This window comes from Muscardinus avellanarius, assembly GCF_963383645.1.
Source record: "Muscardinus avellanarius genome assembly, chromosome: 11".
In the NCBI taxonomy this organism is placed as follows: Eukaryota; Metazoa; Chordata; class Mammalia; order Rodentia; family Gliridae; genus Muscardinus; species Muscardinus avellanarius.
In genome coordinates, this window is record NC_137797.1 from 109,990,222 (window position 1) to 110,013,833 (window position 23,612).

At 44.4% G+C, this 23,612-nt stretch overlaps 1 protein-coding gene across 1 annotated transcript in view; it reads right to left on the bottom strand.

The window, feature by feature from the left end:
- GYS2 (glycogen synthase 2) overlaps positions 1-14,827 on the bottom strand; it is a gene marked incomplete at both ends in the record, with an annotated part of 34,011 nt that extends 19,184 nt beyond the window's left edge. Inside the window, 4 exons of the mRNA XM_080706323.1 lie at positions 1,489-1,671; positions 2,301-2,492; positions 6,867-7,048; positions 14,707-14,827. Coding sequence (XP_080562449.1) covers positions 1,489-1,671; positions 2,301-2,492; positions 6,867-7,048; positions 14,707-14,827 — 678 coding nt within the window. The remainder of the gene's footprint in view (positions 1-1,488; positions 1,672-2,300; positions 2,493-6,866; positions 7,049-14,706) is intronic.
- Positions 14,828-23,612: the final 8,785 nt, after the last annotated feature.

Below are 23,612 nucleotides of genomic sequence, written 5' to 3' on the forward strand. Positions count from 1 at the left end.
CAAGGCCCTCAGCAACTTAGTGAGACCTTGTTTCAGAATAAAAAGTAAATGAAAAAGGCTCAGATTCAGAACATCCCTGGGTTCAGAATATAAATAAGTAAATAAGTAAATGAATAAATATATAAACCATTAATGTATGTTGCTAGTTGTTAGTTGATTCCTACTCTATAATATTCCTGAGCAATTCTGGCATTCAGTATCCCTCTCTTTCATACACTGTGAAGCATCTGCTCTTTATTATTTTTATTTTTTGGTGGTATTGGGGATAGAACCCAGAGGCTTTCTACCTCTGGGCTATACTCCCAGACCTTTTTTATAATTATTTGGAAACAGGGTCTCACTAAGTTTCTGAAAGCCTCACTAAGTAGCTGAGGCTGGCCTCGAACCTGTGCGATCCTCCTGTCTCAGCCTCCCGAGCGCGGGGATTACAAGCGTGCGCCGCCATGCATGGCCGCATCTTCTCTTTAATAATGATCCCAGTCTGCTTTGCTTCGCCACAGGATGGTGGTTGCCTGGCTCATCACAGACCCCGGGATTAGTCTGCAGTTCCCCTGCACAGTGAGACAATTCCTTGACCTCCTGGCTTTCTGCATTCCCTGGCAACTTGATTTTGAATGTCCTTCTGAGGCAGGTAAGTTGGCCTTATGTTTAGGGTAGCCTTTTATAGGGCACTTCTCACTAGGACCACTCACCCGCTGCTTTGCAAATGTTAGGGTTTTTTTTAAAAAGAACCTTCTCATTCTTCATCTCTTGTGTTTTAAATAGTATTATAAATTTCCAGTACCATAATTTGAGTATTATTCATGTAATACACACTGGTATGGATTCATGCATGCGCGTACACATGCATACACACACACACACACACACACACACACACACACTTTGTTTTACACAATATTAGAACCTTTCAAACTGGGAGAATATTTTATTTATTGTACTAGGGACTGAACTCAAGAGGGTTGTACTACCCTCAGGTCTATTTTATTCTTTTTGTAAATTCTGTCTCACTTGATCCCCATCCACTGCACGCAGCTCATAGTCACAGGAAAACCCAGACCTACCAACCTAGAATGTGCTTCCCAGAAGCCGCTCACTGGGAGGAGGATGTTGGGTTCAGAGTGTGCATCTATATGCTCAGAATCCCCACTCCCCACCTGAGCTCAGAGTTGGCTGTGGACCCAGGGTCTTCCCAGCAAGCTAGGGGTTTGGGGACGGTAGCCCAGCCTTGGGTCCACTGTCTCCTCTCACACCCCTCTGTGTACAATGGAAGGGAATCCACGCCACCAGCCTATAGGCTCCTTTGTATTCTGGGCACAGTTAGGCCACATCAGCTGCCTGACACCCCAGAGGAGCCTTTCATGAATATTCATGAGCTAAAAGGCCATGCCTGCCATCGGGTTGGCAGATAAAACGTGAAGATCCATACGTCATCCTTCAGCTTCCCGGATCTTCAGGGAAGGTGTGGCTGGGCGGGGCGCTATTTACCTTATCGAGATGGTTGTAGAAGTCAATATTCGCTGCACACAGATACCTCCCGAGCAGGGTGGCGTGGGTAGTAAATATCGTGGCGATGGGGAGTTTCCGGGCTCGAGAAAGGATGAGCCCGGTTCCGGCCTGCCACTCGTGGAAATGGGCAATGATCTGCTTGCCGTCGCTGTGATCTGTCACCTACAGGAGGGAATTTAGAGAAGTTACGGGTGCAGTCAGACTGTGATGGACCCTCAGCTGAGGGGGCGTGATAATGTCTTACATGTTATCAGGACTTAAAGGGGCCGAAAAATGAGGCTGGCAGACTTAGCAAGGGTGTTTTACAGGACATGTTTAAAGAGTCTCTATATTTCTATGTCTTAGTCCCCCCCTTTCAGTGATGGGTTAGATTTATTTTTGTATCCACAGAAGAATAAATACTAATGTTAATAATAAGTAATGCATCTTAGTGCTAGCATGAATAGCTTGGATAAATTCCCAGGAGCACTCAATAAATATTCATCGAGAGGATGAATTGAAGATGCGTACCCACTGAGTGCCATCTGAATAGCAGGCAATAGAGCTGGATATTTTATCCTATTACATTGAAATCTTGCACGAGATAAGTATTAATAAATATTATTATTACTCTGTTCCGAAGGCTGGCATTTAGTTGAGGAATGCTGGATATTTCCTTGGATTCCTTTAAATGTACTGTGATAATCAATCATAGACTTAGCTCAAAAATTGGCTTAGTTTCTGGGACCTTTGCTGGGCCCCGAATACAGTCAAGCCTTCCCTCTGTCAGACCACTGTACAGATGACCATACCTCCTTTAAGAACCAGGCAGTCAAGGATCCAAATATGAGCATGTCGTTGGCCTCTCGGTCTTGGTGTGGGATGCCCACGTTGCAGGCTTCCCAGAAGTCGCCCTTCCATCGGTCCAGATTCCACGCCGAGTAGCCGATGTCAAAGAGCACCACGTAGGGACTCCCTTCTATCAGCCACCTCCCGAAGTGCACCTGGCACGGAGAGAACACGCAGTGCTGGAGTCACAGTAGCGCAAGAGGGGGAAACACATCTGACAGGGAATGGGAACCTTAGACTCCAGCAGCGGATGATGGAAACAACCGAGAAAAGAAGGAGCGAGACCCCGTGAGGTTAGAGCCCGAGGCGGGCGGGGTCTCACGGCCATCGTTCTGCGGCCTCCACATTCTGCCCTCCTTCCATTTGGTCGTTTAAAAACAAAGCACTGGGTCACGTGACCTGAGTCCTTCTGCCCCTGTGCCATGAGCTCACACGCAGGGGACTTAACATCATAGTCCTTGTCTGATAGGCATAAAGTGAAAGGCTCTTCATCTTTAACAACCTGTAGCTGGATAGAACATTCACCGTTTCACTTATTTTCCTTTATACAACAAGATTTACCATGTTTCCTGCTATAAAAGAGGTTGTTTGTGTATACAAATGAGTGGGAATTATCTTCCGACTCCTATTTGAAAAGATGTGACCCAAAATGTTTTCTAATATGGCTGCTGCCAGAGATCTTAACCAAATATGTTGTCCAAGATGCTGTCTCCCATTAGTCTAGCATCTCAGGATAATCTTGCAATGTTCTTCTTCTTGATTTTATTTGGTTCCTCAATATTTTATCTCATGCGGGTTCTAATACCCTCATCATCTCAACTTTTCCCACTGTATCTATAAAGCCACGTGCATATCCGAATTTTAACCTCCTTCTCCATAGCTCCATTTCTACAGTGACTGGCTTTTTCTTTTGCCCCAATTTTTAATTCTATGTTTATTATTATATTACATTATATGCAACCTCATAAACTGCTTCAAATCCTTTCCAGAACTCAGAAAAGGCTGAGTCTCCTTGCATACACAAGTCTCTCTAGAAAGCTGAGTGTGCCCGCCTTGCTTTCACTTGATGCAGTGGGCTCCAGGCCAGGCTGAGTTTTGCAGAGCCCGGGTGCCCAACTTGATGGTCATGTTCTCGTACAGAACTCAGACCCGAGTGGTGACTTTTCTTCCCCAACCGAGCCTTGGCCAACCTTCAAAGACTCTCATCATCCTGCATTTGAGTATTTATCATGCCACGCTTTCCCTTGGAGATGGAAGTTTTAACAGTTTGGCTCTAGGATATTCACTGATTTGTGTATTTATTCAACAGATACCAATTGACTGCTTGGTACGTGACATTTGACACAGGGAGCTATGGCCATAGGGAGCTGTTGAAAATACAAACAGAAAATGTACTGGCTTCAGGCCAGTTCTTGACTGCAACGTGGAAATCCTGACACTAGAAATCTGAAAAAAAGAACTAAAGTGAGCACTGAACATTCTGACCTCTTGAGTAGCGTTCCAAGGGGCTGTCCATCTCTCCCAAGGCAAGAAAATGTATGATTTGATGTGTTTCTCTCTCTCTCTCTCTCTCTCTCTCTCTCTCTCTCTCTCTCTTCTCTTCTCTTCTCTTCTCTTCTCTTCTCTTTGCTGTATTGGGGATGGAACCCAGGGGCATTCGACCTCCAAGCTACACCCCAACCCTATTTTTTATTCTTTATTTTGAAACAGCATCTCACTGAGTTGCAAAGGGCCTCACTAAGTAGCTGAGGCTGGCCGTGAACCGTGAGCCTCTGGTCTCAGCCTCCCGAATGCTGGGATTACAAGTGTGCACCACCATGCCCAGCTGACTTGATGCTTTTTTAAGTGCTATTAAGAACAAAGATGGAAAATTGGCTGAGCCCAGAGTCTGAGGCATCTAAAACCTCTGGCCAAGTGACTGGGGGAAATACCTCCTGTATTTAGAGCCTTGAAATCCTTGAGCTTTATGATATCCAAATATATTAACTTTCTTTTTTAACTAATCACATTTTTTTGCCACATCTAAGCAACTTCTTGGGTGTTTTACATTAATAACATACCACATCAAAGAATTTTATGTCCACCTCATGACAGCCACCCAAGCTCATAACTACACTCTTAACCTTGACAAAACCTCAACTGTTCCTCTTCTAAAGTTCCACGTTAGGATTCACCTCCATGCCACAATTTCTACATTTGAGTTCTTTACACACACACACACACACACACACACACACACACACTAATATATATATATATATATATATATATATATATATATATATATTAGTACTGGGGGTGGAACCCAGAGGCTTTCTACCTCTGGGCTATACTCCCAGACCTTTTTAATATTTTATTTGGAAACAACTTAGTGAGGGTCTCACTAAGTTGCTGGAAGCCTCACTGAGTAGCTGAGGCTGGCTTTGAACCCGTGCAATCCTCCTGTCTCAGCCTCCCAAGCGCGGGGATTACAAGCGTGCGCCACCACGCCCGGCTGACCTTTAACTTCTACTTCCATGAAACCCTCAAAAATACAGGGAGCCAGGTGTGGTGTCACACTCCTGTAATCTCAGTACTTGAGAGGTTGAGACAGGAGAATCACAGATTTAAGGCCAGCCTCAGCAACTTAGCCTTTCAGCAACCTAGGGAGACACTGTTTCAAAATAAAAAATAAAAAGAGATTGAAACCAGGGATTTTGAAACCACCGAGAAACAAACAAACAGAAAACACACTGAGAGAGGCCATCTTGACTGAACTCTCTGCACTTGCTTGCGTGTCTGTTTCCTGTTGGAGTGGAAAGGCCGGAGAGTGATCCTTTTAATATTGCTCTAGATCTTGTTCCCTCTCTCATTCTCAGGGCCTCTCTGCAATCATGTGTTTCTTCTGAGCTTTCAACCGCTCCCTATCTGCTAGATCCTGCATTTCCATTTGGCATATACATATAACAAGAGATCAACTCAAAACCACATCACCTGAACCTACTTTATTATCTTTCCTTCTTAATAAAAAAATACCTTCTATCCACAATTTCTATATCCTTTCCTCGCTACTTGTTCATGTCTTAACCACTACCTGATTCGACCTCTCCTCCTCTAAAATTGTTCTCAGCAATGCAACCAGTAATCTAAACATCACACAGAGTGATTGACCCCGGTTCAGTCCTTTGCTAGCTTAATCCTTCCTTCAGACTTAGAACTTTCTCCTCTCTTTACCTGACACCATATTCCTTTTGTGGCTGCAACAGAGTGCCACAAACATTGTGGCTCAAAATAGCACAAAGTTATTATCTTTCAGGCACGGGGGTCAGTAGTCCACGATGGGTCTTCTGGACTGAGTAAACAGTTTGGCAGAGCCGCGTTTTCATCTGCAGTCTCTAGGAAAGGACCTGTTCTCTTCCTGGTTTTAAGGGCCACATGCATACATCATGGCCCCTCCCTCTACATCCAAGGGCATCCCACCCTCTGCTGCCAGGTCAGCTCCCTCTCGATGCTAATTCTGCCACCTCCCTCTCGCGAGGACCTCGAGTTTACACTGGGCTCAGCCAAATGATTCATCCCTTTTGCTCATCTAACTGCACAGTCCCTTTTGCTGTGACTATTTTTTGCTTTAACTACTCAGAGGTCCCAAGGATTCGGACACCCTTCATCCCAGCTTTGTTTCTCCATTTGAAATCTCTGGCTCATGGTATAGTATGTTTGAACATGCTAACATTTGCCAAAGTTTGGCTCATTGGTTTTTCTCTTAATCTATAAACATCCACTGAATAATTTGATCAACCTCTCTGACCTCAACTACAGTTTATATACAAACTACTTCTTCAAAAACATCTTGAAGCCGGGCGTGGTGGCGCACGCTCGTAATTCCAGCATTTGGGAGGCTGAGACAGGAGGATCACGGTTTATGGACAGCTTCAGATCCTACTTAGTGAGGCCCTTTGCAAGTCAGTGAGACCCTGTTTCAAAATAAAGAATAAAAAATAGGGATGGGGGTGTCGCTCAGAGGTACAATGCCCCTGGGTTCCATCTCCAGTACCACAAAAAAGCAAGAAAGCAAGAAAGCAAGAAAGAAAGGAAGGAAGGAAGGAATAAAGAGAAAGAAAGAAAGAAAGAAAGAAGGAAAGAAAGAAAGAAAGAAAGAAAGAAAGAAAGGGAAGGAAGGAAAAGAAGGAAGGAAGGAAAGGAAGGAAGGAAGGAAAAAAGGAAGGAAGAAAGAAAGAAAGAAAGAAAGAAGGAAGGAAAAAAGGAAGGAAGGAAAGAGAGAAAGAGAGCAAGCAAGCATAAACATCTCTACCCTGAGCCCTGTAACAGCGCTCTGATCCCATCAGACGGTTCCCCTTGGTTTCAATGAGATGCCCCAGCTGTGAGCCACGACATTCAGGCCATGTTCCCCATGTCCATCGTCTTCCTCACAAACCTGCTCTTTTTCCCGAGCAGGTGGGTGGTCTCCTCTGGCGAGCTGCTCTGAATGTCCGCCTGCTTCTCGCCACACTCACTGCCAGCTGCGGGCTGCGTGCCGTCCGTTTTCTTACCTGGCAGCCGTGCTGGTTCATGACCTCCATGGCTTTCCTGACGGCGCGGTTCCCAGGCTCACACTGCTCAACCTGCGTCTTCATGTTATGCTCGAAGTACGGGCCGATCAGAAAGTAATTCTCCCCCCACTCGTCTGCTGTTGATTTGGCCTTCGTCTGAATCACAGTGTAGATGCCGCCAACTGTAAAAGCGATAAAGGGTCTGTCAGCGTCCAGTTAGTCGTTCATAAGCAACCAGAAGGCAGGGATGGGAATGGCCTCTCGTTTTGAAGGTAGCATTTGGGATGCTCCAGCATGAGGGCACATGTGTGGATCTAGTAGAACAAGATCTCACTTGCTGTTGAGGGACACCAGCCGAGCGCTGCTCCGGCTCAGTTCTGTGCCCGCATTTCAGGGAATCTGAAGGAGGCTGAGGACGGCTGTACTAAAGAGTCCAAATAGGGACAGACGGCCATTGTCCGGTTGTCTGTCCTCGGTGGTAGTCGCCTCTCATGACAGAAGTCCAAGGGGGTCTCAGATGTATCCGGGTCATAGCCACTGTCGCTTGCAATTAGCTAATCTCCCAAGCTCAGGAGAGCTATTTCTCTCTCTCTCTCTCTCTCTCTCTCTCTCTCTCTCTCTCTGGAATATTTTGTATTTTCAAAGTGTTTACGAATATTTTAATTAGAAAAATAAAGCCAAAGGGATTATCTATCAGGTTTGAAAGTACCCATGAATTTAATCACTTATATCTTCCACTTAAAAAACAAACAAAATAAAATCTTTTTGTGGTACTGGGGATGAAATCCAGGGGCCTTTTCCCTCCAGATACACCCCCAGAACTATTTTATATTTTATTTGTAAACAGGGTCTCACAAAGTTCCTCACTAAGTAGCTGAGGCTGGCTTCGAACCTGCGTGATCCTCCCGTCTCAGCCTCCCAAGTACTGGGATTACAAGCATGTGCCACCATGCCTGGCTAAAGTCACAAAATTTAAAAACCAAATTTTACCCCAGATTGTCTGAGACCTGAACACACTTTCTTTTGCACGCCGCGCTCCGCGGTCTCGGTGGGGTGGGCATCCTCTTCCTCCTGTTTCAGACCCTGGACATGAGCTTGGTCACTCCCTGTCCCCTCCATAGTCATCTGCCCATGTGTTCCCCTCTGGTTTTAACCTATTTACCACACTTTGCCCCAAGGTTCTCCTTGCATGACGGCATATATGTGAGGGCCACGGAACAGGACTGGCATCCTCCTCAGCCCAGACTTTGGGTGTCGGCGCAAGGGGCTCACCAGTGCAAACCTCCTCACACTCTGAGGCCAGGTGCAGTTTTATTTTCCCAGAAGCACATTTGCCCCTCTGAGTGAATCCTCCTGTCACCGCAGTAGAGACGGCTACACCTGAACTTAACTTCACTTCCAAACAAGTACTTTGTATTTTATTGATTTACACCCCCCCAAACAACATGGGCGTTATCTTTAGTGTGAGGACAAAGTATCAGGCTTTTCATGCACAAGAAAATATGGACTACCAGTGGCTGCCGGTCAAGCAGTAAGTAGTTAAGACCCTAAGCGCTCACATGGAACACGGCTAACTTTACTAAGAAATCATGATTGCAAAGCAGTATAGAACAGGCACCGCCAAAATAATGATATAGCTCTACCTTTCTGTCTCCTTAAATATGTATATATACATATATATAATATATATATACATATTATATAATATATATGTAATATACATAAGTACCTAGACATAACTATCTCTACATATATTTTTGTGTATTTTATATATATATAATCATATATATGCATATATAAGCAATATATATTACTAGACACCTATGTAAGTATATATATATGCAAATATATACAAGCTTATATATTACCATTTATATTTAGTATATGTGTTTGCATATAAGTGGGGAAGTCTCCACTGTTTTTAAAGTACTCAAGTTACAGAGTACTCGAAATTAATTAATTAACTTATTTTGTGGTACTAGGATAGAACTCAGGGGCATTTTACCTCCAAGCTACATCCCCAGCCCTATATTTTATTCTTTAATTTTTGAAACAAGGTCTCACTAACTTATGGAAGGCCTCGCCTCACTAAGCAGCCAAGACTGGCCGCCAAACTGCAGTCCTCTGGTCTCAGTTTCCAAGTACTGAGATTACAGGCTTGTGCCCCCACACCCAGCTCTCAAAATTTTAAAGTACTAAAATGACTAAAGTACTCAAGATACACAATACAAGCACATGCACACACACACACACACACGCATATGTATTTACATTTATATTCATTATATGAATCTACATATAATTTGGATAACCTTCACTGTTTTGAAAGTGCTCAAAGCCAGACATGTCGGTGCACGCTTGTAAGGCCAGCACTTGGGAGGCTGAGACAGGAGGATCTCAGGCTCGAGGACAACCTCAAGCAAGTAGCGATACTTTATCAATGTAATGAGACTCTGTTAACAAAAAAAAAAAAAAGGGCTGGGGGTGTAGCTTGGAGGTAGAGTGTCCCTGGGTTCAATTCCTAGTACCATAAAAATAAATAAAGTACTCAAGTTAGAGAATATTCAAAGTTTTAAAGTACTCAAGTTACTAAAATACTCAAGTTTCAGAATCTAAGCATATATACACATATATACACACATATGTATACACAAGCACATATTTATACACACATATATGCACATGTATGCAAGCATATGTATTTACACTTATAGTCATTCTATGTGTTTCTATATACTGGGGAAGCCCTCAGTGTCTTAGAGACTCACGTTCCAGACCCTGGAAGCGGTTGGCCGCTGTAGGATGCTTGCGTGGTTACGAACCAGACCCTCCTGCCGGGGCCACAGCTCTGGAGCAGTCGGTCCCTGTGCAGGGATCACACTGTTCTCTAAAAAAGTCTCTCCAGGTCTGATAGGAAGTGGTTGAGGGTCCCTGTGAGGGTGGAGACACATTTGTGTGTTCCCAGCGCGTGGCTGGGTCTACGGCTGAAACCAAGACAGCCATGGTCTCAGCCCTGGGAGGAGGCTCACGCCCTGAGCAGGGCATGCGGCCATGATGAGACAGAAGCGGGAGGCTGATGCTCGCCTTGGGGCCACGCGTGTGCCGTGCACAGTCTGGATGTGACTCGTGTGACCTGGGGGGCCACTAGTTTAGCCACGGCTTCTCTGCACCAGACACAGAAACCTGCACCCCAACTACGGTATCGCCCACAGCTGAACTAACCCTAACCTATTATCTTTTTTTTTCTTTATTTTATTTTTTTATTTTCTTTATTTTTGCGGTACTGGGAATGGAACCCAGGGGCATTTTACCTCTAAGCTACACTCCAGCCCTATTTTTAACTCTTTATTTTGAAACAGGGTCTCACTGAGTTTCAAAGGACCTCACTTAGCTGAGGCTGGCCATGAACCATGATCCTCCTAGAGTCTCAGCCTCCCAAATGCTGGGATTACAAGCGTGCGCCACCATGCCTGGCTCTTTTTCTTCTTTCTGACCTTGTATGTGAAATAAATAATGGAATCACTCGGAGTGAAAGTCAGTGTAATACGTGATCTAACATCCTCATTTAGGAATAAATTTGCTGAAAGTTTATAGTGAGTCAATCATGGCAGAGTGTGCCTAAATGCTGGGCACTGTAGTAAGTCACGTATAATTAGTATTTCTTTTCATTTTTACGAACGCACTGCAAGTGGATACCATCATGATCTTTAAAAGCTTCAAGTGAGCGGGCGTGGTGGCGCACGCTTGTAAGCCCAGCACTTGGGAGGCTGAGACAGGAGAATCTTGCGCATGTTCAAAGCCAGACTCAGCTGCTTAGTGAGGCTCTCGGCAACTTAGTGAGACCCTGTTTCTGAATAATATATAAAAATATGTCTGGGAGTGTAGCCAGGAGGTGGAAAGTACCTAGTTTCCATCCCCAGTACAACAAAAATTTTAAAAATAAAAACGTTCCAAGTGAATTCAAAAGAGAAACTACAGTGGCCACGTATTGTCAGGGACAGAGACATCAAGTATCCATCAATCCGAAAATCTCTAAAAGGAAGATATGCCTCTCCCTCTCTCTCTCTCTCTCTCTCTCTCTCTCTCTCTCTCTCTCTCTCTCGCTTGCTCTCTCTCGCTCTCTCTCTCTCCCTCCCTCCCTCCCTCCCTCCCTCCCTCTGGTACTAGGGTTTGAACCCAGGAGCATTCTATCTTCGAGCTACACTCTCAGCCCTAATTTTAGTTTTCTTTTAAAACAAAGTCTTACCAGATGGATGAGGTTCTCACAGTATTGCTGAAGCTGGCCTTCAACCTGCGATCCTTCTTTTCTGGCCTCCCAAGTACTGGGCATGCAGGTGCACACTACCTCACCTGGCCTACTGAACATTTCCTGTGTATCTGGTTCTGACACATACATCATCAGCATGTAAGACCCACGGGGTGAGATTCTTCTCCAGTGTGTTCCCATCACTCTTCATCGGTGTTTGTTAAATGCAAAAGGAAAGAGAAAGGATTTTGCTAAAGCATAGGGATTTGGGTGGAGGTTCTCTGGACAAACTCCTGGTGCTAAAGATTACCCCCCAGACACACACACACACACACACACACACACACACACACACACACACACACACCTTTTTCCACCTACAAGCTATGTCCTTGAGCTCTGCCTACTCAAAAAAAAAAGGAGCTTTTATTTCAAGGCACATTCTGGGACTCGTGTGTAGCGAAGGTGGCTCTGTTCGCAGGAAATTTGGTTATATTTAAAACTGGACAGAAAAAAATTAACGACTAGGAAAAGGCCTTTGGAAAGAGCTACTTTGTAAAACACGTTCCTTCTCTACACCAAAGTCCCCATTCTTGTTGCCCGTCCTTGCTGAGCCCCGAGATCCCTCGGGCTCTGTTCACCCGCCTGCTTCCTGTGGACTTCAGCATGGGCAGAACTGGTTGCTAGTGCTGATTTGGGGGACTTTATTATGTCATCTGGAGAACGTCACGCTAAGTGAGATTAGCCAGTCACAGGAAGTAAGGGGTCCGATGTTTCTTCTCGTATGCAGAAGCTGGGGAGTAATCAGGATACTACGGGGACTCCAGAGATCGGAGGAGGAAGCTCAGCGGAGCCGGGGAGGTGGGCAGAGGGAGAGGATCAGGAAGGAGTCACTTCCATTGATAATATGCACATATGTGATAATATGAAGGCCAATCTCAATACCCTATATGGGGAAGGGGGCGTGGGGAGGAGCCGGGGAGCCCGCCAAGAGCTGGGCGCATAGGTCATGGTCACTGTGAACTGCCTTATGACGTGAGACTACAAGGCACCGATAAAAGTACGAAACTAAAAAAAAGATGAAAATCAGAACAGAAACCAACCATAATTTCAATTTGGAGATGTGTCTGGCTCTAATTAGTCACAAGGAGAAAGCAACGTATCACACCCTTGGCGCCACGTGTGTGTGATTCGTTGCTTTCTCCTTGTGAAATCACAGTTGGAAACAGGGTCTCTCAAGCCAGCGAGGCTGGCTTTGAGCCAGGCCCAGAGACTACACAGGTTATTGGCACCTTTCCCATCAGTCTCTGGGCCGGGCCTTCTGGAGGAACTCAGTCTTCAAAGACGTTGTTTTTTCCTTGATTTTATTCCCTTTATAGTCTCATTTTCTCATAAGGTTGCAGATATTTTTATTATTAAAATCATTTAGAGCCGGGCGTGGTGGCGCAGGCTTGTAATCCCCGCGCTTGGGAGGCGGAGACAGGAGGATCGCGCAGGTTCAAAGCCAGCCTCGCTGGCTTAAGAGACCCTGTTTCCAAATAAAAATATTTAAAAAATAGGTCTGGGAGTGTAGCCTGGAGGTAGAAGGGTTTCCAGGAACCCCAGTACCACAAAAACATGATCATTTAGATTGCCTTCTCCAGTCTAGCATGAACAAGTTTATTCCTTATTGGGAAAATTATTTACTTTGACCAATTTGATTCTCTTCCTTCCTTCCTTCCTTCCTTCCTTCCTTTCTTTCTTAATACTGGGGATGAAACTCAGGGGCATTCTACCTCCAAGTCACACCCCTATCCCTATTTTTTATTCTTTATTTTGAAACAGAAATTCTTTAATTTTATTTTGGTATGGGCAATTGAACCCAGGATCATTCAACCTCTGAGCTACACTCAGCCCTGTTTAATATTTTATCTTGAAACAGGGTCTCACCAACTTGCTGATAATCTCCCCAAATTACTGAGGCTGACCTTGAACCTGCTGTGATCCTCCTGTCTCATTTGCCCAAGTACTAGGATTACAGGTTTGCAACACTGCACCCAGTATGCTTCCTCATTTCTATGCATACATTATCACTGCAGAGAAAATACTTTTATTCTTTTGAATAGGAGAAAATTAGTATGCCTCTGAATGGCCTTTACACTTCAACTTTAATTCCAAGGTAATCTTAAATTATTAGAAACATCATTACATGTTTCTTTCATATAATTGCTAATAGCACGTGGAATTAAAGTTCCTAATTGGTCTTGATGATATACAGTTCTTTTAAATTAATTATATGTTTTTCTGAAAGCAATCAGTGTTAAGTAAACTTTTCATTCCAATTTTATCATACCATGGATTTAGCATTTTAATTAATTATTTATTTTGTGGTACCAAGGATGGAACCCAGGGGCATTCTACTTCTGAGCAACACCTCCAGCCCTATTTTTTATTTTTAGTTTATTTATTTATTTACTTACTTATTTATTTGGCAGTCCCGGGGATGGAACCCAGGGGCATTCTACTTCTGAGCAACACCTCCAGCCCTATTTTTTATTTTTAGTTTATTTATTTACTTACTTATTTATTTGGCAGTCCCGGGGATGGAACCCAGGGGCATTCTACCTCTGAGATACATTCTCAGCCTTATTTTTTATTCTGTATTTTGAAACAGGGTCTCACTGACTTGCAAAGGGCCTCACTACATAGCTGAGGCTGTCCTCAAACTGCAGTCCTCCTGTCTGAGCCTTCCAAATGCTGGGATTACAAGTGTGCGCCACCACGCCTGGGTTTTGGCCTTTAACATTTTAATTGAAATTCACATGAGTCTTCGTTTCACTGCCCATTGAAGCACACAAGGTCAAAAGCAAGCTTTACCCCCAAGAGCACAGCGCCTGTGCCACTCTGATCTGGCTCTTGGGCAGCCTGGGGAGCAGCCCATGCCTTTTTTTACCTTGGGTGCACTGATTTCACATCACATGAGGGTACCGAGTATTAGAAACATGCACACAGGTGCTGCCCTGCCTACGGGCCCCTCCTCCTTCACTCTCACCCTGCAAGCCTTTGAGATGAGGATGGGAGGAAATCGGAACCCTGCTATGCTGTTGGTGGGACTGCAAACTAGTACAGTTGCTTTGGAAATGGGGATTTCGCAGTCGATTGGGAACAGAACTACCAAATGAGCCAGCAATAGCGCTTCTGGGCAACTTCCCAAGGGAAACGAAATCAAACCATTACAACCAGTCTTGCGTATCTATGTTCACAGCAGCACAATTTGCAATAGCCAAAAGGTGGACTCAGCCCAGCTAGCCAGCGAAGGACCAAGGGCTCAACAAAACTTGGGTATATACAGACAATGGACTTTTCCTCAGCCATAAAGAACAAAATTACACCATTTTCAGGAAAATGGATGAAACTCAAGAATTTTTGGAGCAATACAGCCAGTCTCCCAAACGAGTGGACGTATGTTCTCTCTTCTATGTGGATGCTAGAGAAAGATTTGGAAGTAAGGGTAACGGCAGATCGGTGAGCAGAGACTCCAGGGGAGTGGCCGAGGAGGACCAGAGAAGGGAGGGGACAAAGTCATAAGAACGCCAGAGTAGAGACAGCACACACCTTTGTTTGCCACCTCCCAAGAGGCTTCGAAGAGCAGCAGGTCCTCCACGGGCAGCCTCTCCTCTTCCCATTGCGGGAGGCCGCTCAGGGACGTCACAGATAAGGACCGGCCTCGGAGCATCCTCCCGGTCCTCTGAAACCTTGTTGAATCCCTGTTTCAATGAATTATGATTCCAGGAGAGACGCACTCAGAGACGCAGGTGCTTAGAGCCGGGAGGTATCAGGCTTTGGCAGCTTCTTTTGTGAATTAGCCACAGGAATGAAATCTCTGACTTCCCAGAGGACTCCCCGCTGAAGGGGGACTCAGCTCCTTCTGCCCAAGTCCAGTGATCCCAATTACTACTACCCAAACCACCCAGAGAAATCACCAATCACGTCCTGGCGGTCAGGGCCTGTGCAGGTGCCTGCTGGTGTACGCTGAGCGTGACTCTAGCCGACCCTTTAGCCCTTGTCCTTTGACCAAGCTCCTAGACACACATGGTCGCCAAAGCGTATTTCATCATCTCCAGAACAATCCAGCATTAGCAAGCAACTCCAGTGAAGGCTTGCATGCAGCATGCAGAACTCTGAAATATATTTCTACTTTTAAATCTCTTAGGTTTCCCGTCTTTTTTTTCTTTCTTTATGTCTCTTTCTAGAGTTTTGACATCCTCTTCCTTCAGTTCATTAACTTATTCCTTCTATATTTAACAAATTGAATGTGGATGATAGGTATAGATTTTGATTCCCCTTTTCAAAATAACTTTTTAAAAAATCTTTTTTATTTAAAAAAGTAGAAGTGTCAGGTGTATCTTTGAGTAGAAAGAATATAATTTTTTACTGGTCAGTTACCCACAGTCCACACTTTAATGGAATGGTAGGAATTAATGCTAGTCACATTTGTACATTTATATCAAACAGTGTCAGGTTAATAAAGAATAATTCAGTGAAGTGAACGTATTCAAACAGGGGAAGAAAACTGCAAAAGAAATTTGGTTCTAGCCCGACGTGGTGGCACCCGCTTGTAATCCCGGCACTTGGGAGGCTGAGACAGGAGGATTGTGTAGGTTCGAAGCCAGCCTCAGCTACTTAGTGAGGCTCTCAGCAACTTAGTGAGACCCTGTTTCCAAATAAAATTTAAAATAGGTCTGGGAGTGTATCCCAGAGGTAGAAGACCCAGGGTTCCACCCCAGGACCACAAAAAAGAAAAGAAAAGAAAAATTCGGTTCTGAAATGTTATCAGGATAACATTGCCAATAAATACCATACATTTGCTTCTCCCTGTGTTTGCGTACACGTATCGGTGTATTTATACACAAACACAACACACACACACCTTATTATTGTTACTTACTTTTGAATCATCTTACCTTACATACTGAGCCTACAGTCAGTGTTTTTGCATTATTATAGAGCAGAGCAGCAGATTTGAAGTTCATGCAAATTAAAATTCACATTAGAGTCAGGCGTGGTGGCGCATGCTTGTAATCCCCGCGCTTGGGAGGTGGAGACAGGAGGATCGCGCAGGTTCGAAGCCAGCCTCACTGGCTTAAGAGACCCTGTTTCCAAATAAAAATATAAAATAGGTCTGGGAGTGTAGCTCAGAGGTAGAAGGGTACTACCCCCAAAAAATTCACATTAGAATTACAAGCAGAATTGTCCTAGAGTTAATTTTTACTTGTTACGTGCGTGCTGACTTAACTTCTGTGGGCTCTGCAAACACAAGCTTCAGCAACGCCAGACGCAGGGCGTGAGTGAGAAGTGAGAACAGGGTGTCAGGGAGGTGACTGAGCTTCCAGCCGACGCAGGGCAGCCCAGCGAGGCCCGTGGGTCCAAGAACAAACACGCTGGCCATGCTGCAGCCCGGGAGACTCCCGACTCACGCAAGACGGTGGTTTCTCATCCGTCACAGGTGTCAGAGAGCAAGCGTTTGGTCTGGAACCAGGACCCATCGGACATCAATCAGCTACGGCACTGCGGGCTGATGTTTTAATTAAACTTTAGTTTTCCTATTAAAATGTGAATGAAATCATTCATATGAGATTTAATGCTGTTCTTGGCACTATGCCCAACCCTTTTGATAATGCTCCGTCTTAAAGGCACATGGTGGCCCCTTAAATCTTCTCCACTGAAGAGGAAGCCAATGAAAAGGACACTTGACTTTTTTTTTTCATACTGGGGATGGAAACCAGGGACATTTTACCTCTGAGCTAGAACCCCAGCCCTGTTTTTTATCCTTTATTTTGAAACAGGGTCTCACTAAGTTGCAAAGGGCCTCACTAAGTAGCCGAGGCTGGCCATGATCCTCCAATCCTCCTGTCTCAGTCTCCCGAGTATTGGGATTACAAGTGTGCGCCACCATGCCCGGCTGAGGCTCACTTTTCTTAATTTTTTTTTTGCATATGGTATCACACACGTTCATTTCCTGTTTGAATGCTTAGCTCATAAAACATATTTGGAGAAAATAAATGTTTTTAAGCATATACTAAAAGAAGATGAGTAAGATATAAAATAGAATTAATAATATGTCTGAACCAATTTTGCGAGTATATATATATACGTATCTGCACATACTTCTACTCCTGAAGTATATGTGAACAGGAGATTAGAACAGACACAAAAAAAGGATCTAAAACTCTTAGAATGATTGTCACTTAGCAATCATGATTATGACTTGTGTGGCTTTTTTCGGTTCAATTGTGTCCCTCAACATTTCTGTAATAACCAGGTTAGGAAAGCAGTTTTTAAAAGCTTAATCATATGTCTTCAAGATTGTTTCACACATTAACACTTTCCTCATTTTGATTTTTTTTTAAATTCCTATTCCTTGGTTCCCTTTTGGCCGCGCGTGCACCTGTGTGTGTGTGTGTGTGTGTGTGTGTGTGTGTGCATGTGTGTGTAAGTACCAGTATTTTCAGCAACACATCATCACCTGAGGACCGTTTTTAGCAGACTTCTCTTATTCTGTTGATCCTGTTACTACTGTTCCCATCAATTCTTTGCCTTTTAGTGGTGCAAGTTATTTTCAAAATTGCCTTCCAGTCAAGAGTGCTAAATTAAACAGAACTCTAGGAATTGTGTCTGTTTTCACCTATTCATGCTTTCTGGATGAAGTCTCTTCTTTCAGATGTTTGTGCAGGGGAAGGCGGCCACTTTTGCAATAAGATATGGAGGAGGATCAGGGAAAAGGTCTGTGCTTCCTCGAGTTCCCCAGGATTCTCCACTAAAGTCTACGCTAAAAGCACAAACTGATGCACTGGCCGCAGAGAGAGGGCAACTGCTCAGGCAGAAAGGGAGATCGGGTTTCTCCAAGGTAGGAGAAAGATGCTTAAAGGACCCTGACTCCTAATTTCACACCCACACTGACATTTTATCATTCACTGGAAAGATGCAAGAGGGTCATTAGGAAATGAATGAAGGCTTGTATTTGGTGTCCTGGGGTGAACTTCCCAGCAGGGGTCACTAGATACACTTAGAAGATCACGTATTGACTTGGACATTTTGATATTTTCTTGGAAGTCTTTAGAACTCCCAAGACCTGATTAGCCTATGCCTGCATACCCAGAAAGACTACGTTGATGTATTTATGAAGCACCTACTATGTGCTGCTATTCAAGTTGCTAAGGACATTTCAAGAAACAATAAGAAAGCCACTGCCTTCATGTAGACACATAAACAATCACCTTAATCAGCTGGCAAGCTGTGTTTTATCCAGTGTCTGAAGAAGACTGCGAAATGGTAGACAGCGCCATTGGATAGAAATGGGTGCTTTGGCTGGAGAGGTCAGGAAAGATCCCTCTAAGGAATGGATTTTGTTTTGCTTTGCTTTTGCAGTACTGGCGATGGAACCCAGGGGCATTCTACCTCTGAGCTCCACCCCCAGCCCTATTTTTTATTCTTTATTTTGAAACAGAGTCTTACTGAGTTGCAAAGGGCCTCACTAAGTAGCTGAGGCTGTCTGTGACCCACGATCCTCCTGTCTCAGCCTCCTAAGTACTGGGATTACAAGAGTGTGCCACCACGCCCAGCTGAAGTGGATTTTGAATTAAGACGTAAATGGTGAGGATCTGGCAACACCAGAAGATCTGAGAGAAGCAAAGCCTTTAACTCTCTTGAGGCAGAAAAAATGTGTCAGGAACTTAAACAGAGGTGGGTGGACACTGACACAGAGACGTGGACAGGAGCAGGTACAGAATTAGGCAGCAAGTCAAGTCAGACACGTGACAATGGCACACTACTTTTTGTCCAAAATGTTGTCATGAAATTAATCGATGCAATATTTACTCATTTTTAAGTACATACAGAAAGAAACTCTATTGTTAGCCCAGCTGTGCACTACGTTGGTTTCTGTCGGGGGAATGCTGAGGGTAATCCACATCAAAGGTCAGGGTAGTTAGGCAAACCACAGAATTAGTCCCACTCACCTTGATGATGCCTGCCATCCATGGGACCCCAGATAGCTCCACTACCATGGGTATTCATCAAACATCTTCTTGAAGCCGGGCGTGGTGGCGCATGCTTGTGATCCCAGCATTCAGGAGACTGAGACCAGAGGATCGTGGTTCGCAGACAGCCTCAGCTACTTAGTGAGGCCCTTTGTAACTAGGTGAGACCTGGTTTCAAAATAAAGAATAAAAAATAGGGCAGGGGATGTAGCTCAGAGGTAGAATGCCCCTGGGTTCCATCCCCAGACCCGCAAAAAGAAAAAAAAAATATTCTTGAGAAAATACCTATTTTTGAAACTAGGAGTTTCTATCGACCTAACGAATCTCCATTGGTGTATACAAAAGGCATAAAAGCATGACCTCATTAAGCATTCATTCAGGAAGTCGTGGTGTCAGACCCAAAGGAGAAGCACTAAGAGTCACAGATACTAGTCTGCCCAATTATAATCGCAACTCTACAGGGAAGTTAAATGTTAAGATTTCATGGTAAACTGTATTTGCATGTACAGCCATTTTTAGATCATGTCTTTCACAAGGTCAGTCCTGGATTATTTCTTTATCCCTAGATGTGGGAGGAAAAAGTCCCACTTTATTGGCAATCCCACATACTTTGATTAGAAAAAAAAGTTCACCTGCTTTAGTTCCTGGGCAATACGGTGGCATCACTTTCCCAGTTGGTGATTATAAAAGCTTTTGGTTTAAAAGCTGAAGAGAGAGAGAGAAGAAAAAGGAGAAGGAGGAGAAGAAAAAGAAGGAGAAAGAGGAGGAGGAGGTAGAAGAGGAGGAGGAAGAGAAAGAGGAGGAGGAGGAGGAGGAGGAGGAGATGACAATATCTAGGGGCTGTTCTGTAAGTTTCCGTGCTAGCCCACAGACAGCACATGGGCTGTTATTTGCTTTAGAGTCTCCCTGGCAGAGGGTGATAAACGTAGGACAGACGCAAGTAGCTGCTTCCGTATTTCCATATCTTAGTGATTAAGAGTGTACGTTTTATTCTGAGAGTTGCCCGTTTTTAGATGTGTGATCTCTAGCAACTTCCTTTAAACAAGGTCAGTGCTCCACCAGATATGTACGTAAATTACGCCTTGTTAAAACCACAAATGAATGAATGAATCCACAGTGAATAAATGAAGGAATGTTAAGGGTAACTCTGCTCTCGTATCCACAGGGGGCATCGACATTATCACAGTAAAAAGTGTTGTTCTTTAATTCTTTGGTAGACATGGTATTTAGATACTTTAGCTTTGCTAGAAAAACCAAAAGTCCATTTCGCGAGTGAAAGTAACCCTAAAGAGCGCTTACCTTTCCACCGTGGTCGTCTGGCTGGGGAGCACGGGTGTCCGGTTCCTGGAGAGCAGGCGTGGACAGCAGCGCATCTCACCAAAACCACATGACCAGGGTCGCTTCGTGAACGTGCCTTCGGTTTTACCCCAATCCTGTAACTCATAACAAAAGCTTTCTTCCTGGAAATACGTTACAGAATGTCGCGATTAGCTAAAAAGGAATTCCTAGAGCAGGAGTAACATACTCTAAAAGCTAAACTAGTTGGAAAACAGAAGTGTGTTACTGCTCAGGTAGAAACCTCTCGAGTAGCGAAGAGTCAGGATGCAAAGCCTAGGGTCTCTTCCAAGATAACAAGAAGGAGCGCAAATTAAAATCGGTTCACCATCTATTTGGCGATTAGCCTAACAGTTCTTACCTTCAGGGGGAAGAATGAAAAACACATGCAGGCCCCTGGTTAGAGAGATAGGATTTAAAAACGAATATACCAGGCCAAATTAACTTCTGGATTAAGTTATACAAGATACTTTCTTTTAATTGGTGCATTGTAATCGTACATTTCAATGAACTCAGCATGAGAGAGGCATACACACACACAGCTGTCATTAGCTCTGAGTTCCCACGCCACTCCAGCTCCCTCCCCTCCCCTCCCCTGGCCAGCACTGATTGGCTTTGGGAAGCTCGTGTGTGCATCATGCCCATTGAGGTATTTCCTTCTTCAAGGAAAAATAAATTTAAATAAATTAAATACATTTTAAAATTATTTTGTTTCAAACCATATAAATCTGAATTAGAAATTGAAAAATATCTGAATAGTTTATGAGAGAAAAATCAATGTTGAAACTAAAGTGAACAAATAACCAAGAATAGCTTTGTTAAAATGACTACAAGCCAGGCGTGGTGGCGCACGCTTGTTATCCCTGCATTCGGGAGGCTGAGACTGGAGGTTCGTGGTTTGCGGACGGCCTCAGCTACTTAGTGAGGCCCTCTGCAACTCAGTGAGACCCCGTAGCTCGGAGCTCGAATGCCCCTGGGTTCCATCGCCAGACCTGCAAAAGAAAAATGACTATGAATTCTTAGTTTAGTACCGGTCATAGTGTATCACACCACAGTTTGGGCAGTACCTGGGACATGTATATCAGTCTGTGAACATGTAGATAAAACTTGGACTCTTAATTATGTAAATTATTATAAACTCACCTCAAGCAAAATAGGTCATTTACAAAAAACGTTTTGTCTCACTTAGGAACAGTCGGTAGAATAACAGAAAAAGAGTTATTATCTGTTCTAAACAGCTGTTTCTTGTTCTTTTTAATTTTTCCAGTTTTCAGAAGACTGTAATGGCTAACCTTTTACTCTTCTTAGTGATGGTAATTACTTACAAAATGACATTATGGAAAATCTTCCTGATGGAGAAGTAAGGCCTGTCAGCCCTCTGGAGAGGACCCAGTGTTGGCGCTCACCCATTGTCCAGGGTCCGCTGGTCCATAGAGATTGTTGAAGTAAGGTCCTCTGAGGGGCGCTGCGCACCCAGCTCCCTAGTGAGAGCTCCGGCCAGCAGGAGCGGGGTGCGGTTCAGGGGACATTCGCCCAGCTGATGTGGCTAGTTTAGGATTTTATGAAGACCACAGGGTGCCAGGTGACGAGATCTAAACTCATAGCCCACCATAAATGCCAAGGACAATTTAGGCACGATTTTAATAGCCACCTGCAAACAACTATTGTGTTATTCATTTCTAGTTTCTTCCATGCAAGAAACTGCCGAGAGCCCTCATCCAGGACTGACAGAAAGAAAGCCCTCCTGGAGACTTCTGGAAGCCCTTCTCTTTGAGGTGCGCAGGGCTGCGTTTGTTTTGTGCGTGTGTTTGGTGCTGAGGTATTGCGGCTGCCTGCCCTCGACAGCAAGCTTGGTGATGGTGTCTTTCATCTTTGAACCTAGCCCAACCCTCGAACATTCCACTCTCAGTAAGTCTGCAAGCTCATGGCTAAGACTTTTTGTGTGGGTTCACTTAGTACAGTCTACATTTTTATGATATACTTTATTGTAATTCTACATGGTAATAAAGTTCAGAGGATAGGAATGTACACACGCGCCATACGTACATACACACGGCACTTGATGTGTTTCTCTGGCTCCACTCAACTCTCTCTACTTCTATGTGAATGTAATGATAGTGGTATTGAAAATTTAGGGCGTGGTGGGCACACTTGTCATCCCAGCATTTGGGAGGCTGAGACAGGAGGATTGCGGTTCTTGGACAGCCTCAGCTACTTAGTGAGGCCCTCCGCAACTCAGTGAGACCCCGTTCCAAAATAAAGAACTTTCTTTCCCCCTACTTTCTTCCCCAAACTACCTTCCGTGGCTCCTCTGGAGTCTCTCCTTTATCTGAATCTATTGTTTTCCAATCAGGATTAATAGTCAGTTTGCATCTTTAAGACAACACTTCTGACTGCTTACAATGATCCATGGGATGGGGAGAAGGAAGGGTTAAAAAGAATCTGTTTTCTCTAATATGACCAAACTAGGGATTATTAGGGTACCAGAAGGACTCCAGATAATGGAGGGGAAATCTCAGCAAAGCTGAAATGGAAGGGTAGGAGAGGAAGAAGGCTGAGGTTGATTAATGGAGGCGCTACATTCGGATATGTGTATACATGTGAATGTAGCATGGTCAACCTGGACACTCGGTGTTGGGAGTGGAGGAGGGGAAGCCAAGGGACACCAACAGCTGCATGAATGTAGGCCATTGCCAATATTTTTGTCTGCTGTTAAAAATATCCTACGTGCTATTCTTAGAATGGCAGAGCTGACTAGAAAGGACCCTGTCCTATCCTCAGCGTGAACTGAAAGCTCCGGCCATCTGCACCAGGTGGAAGGCTCCCCTCCCAGGCGGCCTCTGGTTCCAGGACCTGCCTGGCAACCTTCAGTGTTTTGTGATGTGGGTGGCCAAATACAAGAGAAAACCCAGGAAGCCAGCTGTCCTCACCTCCCTGCGCTGATTTAGTCCCTCTGGGAGAAACTTCTCTGTCTTGTTTAACCCTTCCCCGACCCCTGGGTTTTTTACCTTTCCTAGAAAGTTGATTTTACTCAAAGCCAGATTCAGCTCAGAATAATCTCGCCATCTATGTCTGTTCTTCTGATTCCTAGTAATGAGATTTCATGGTGTATCAAAATACTTTTAATTTAATGTGCCTCAGGGGTGC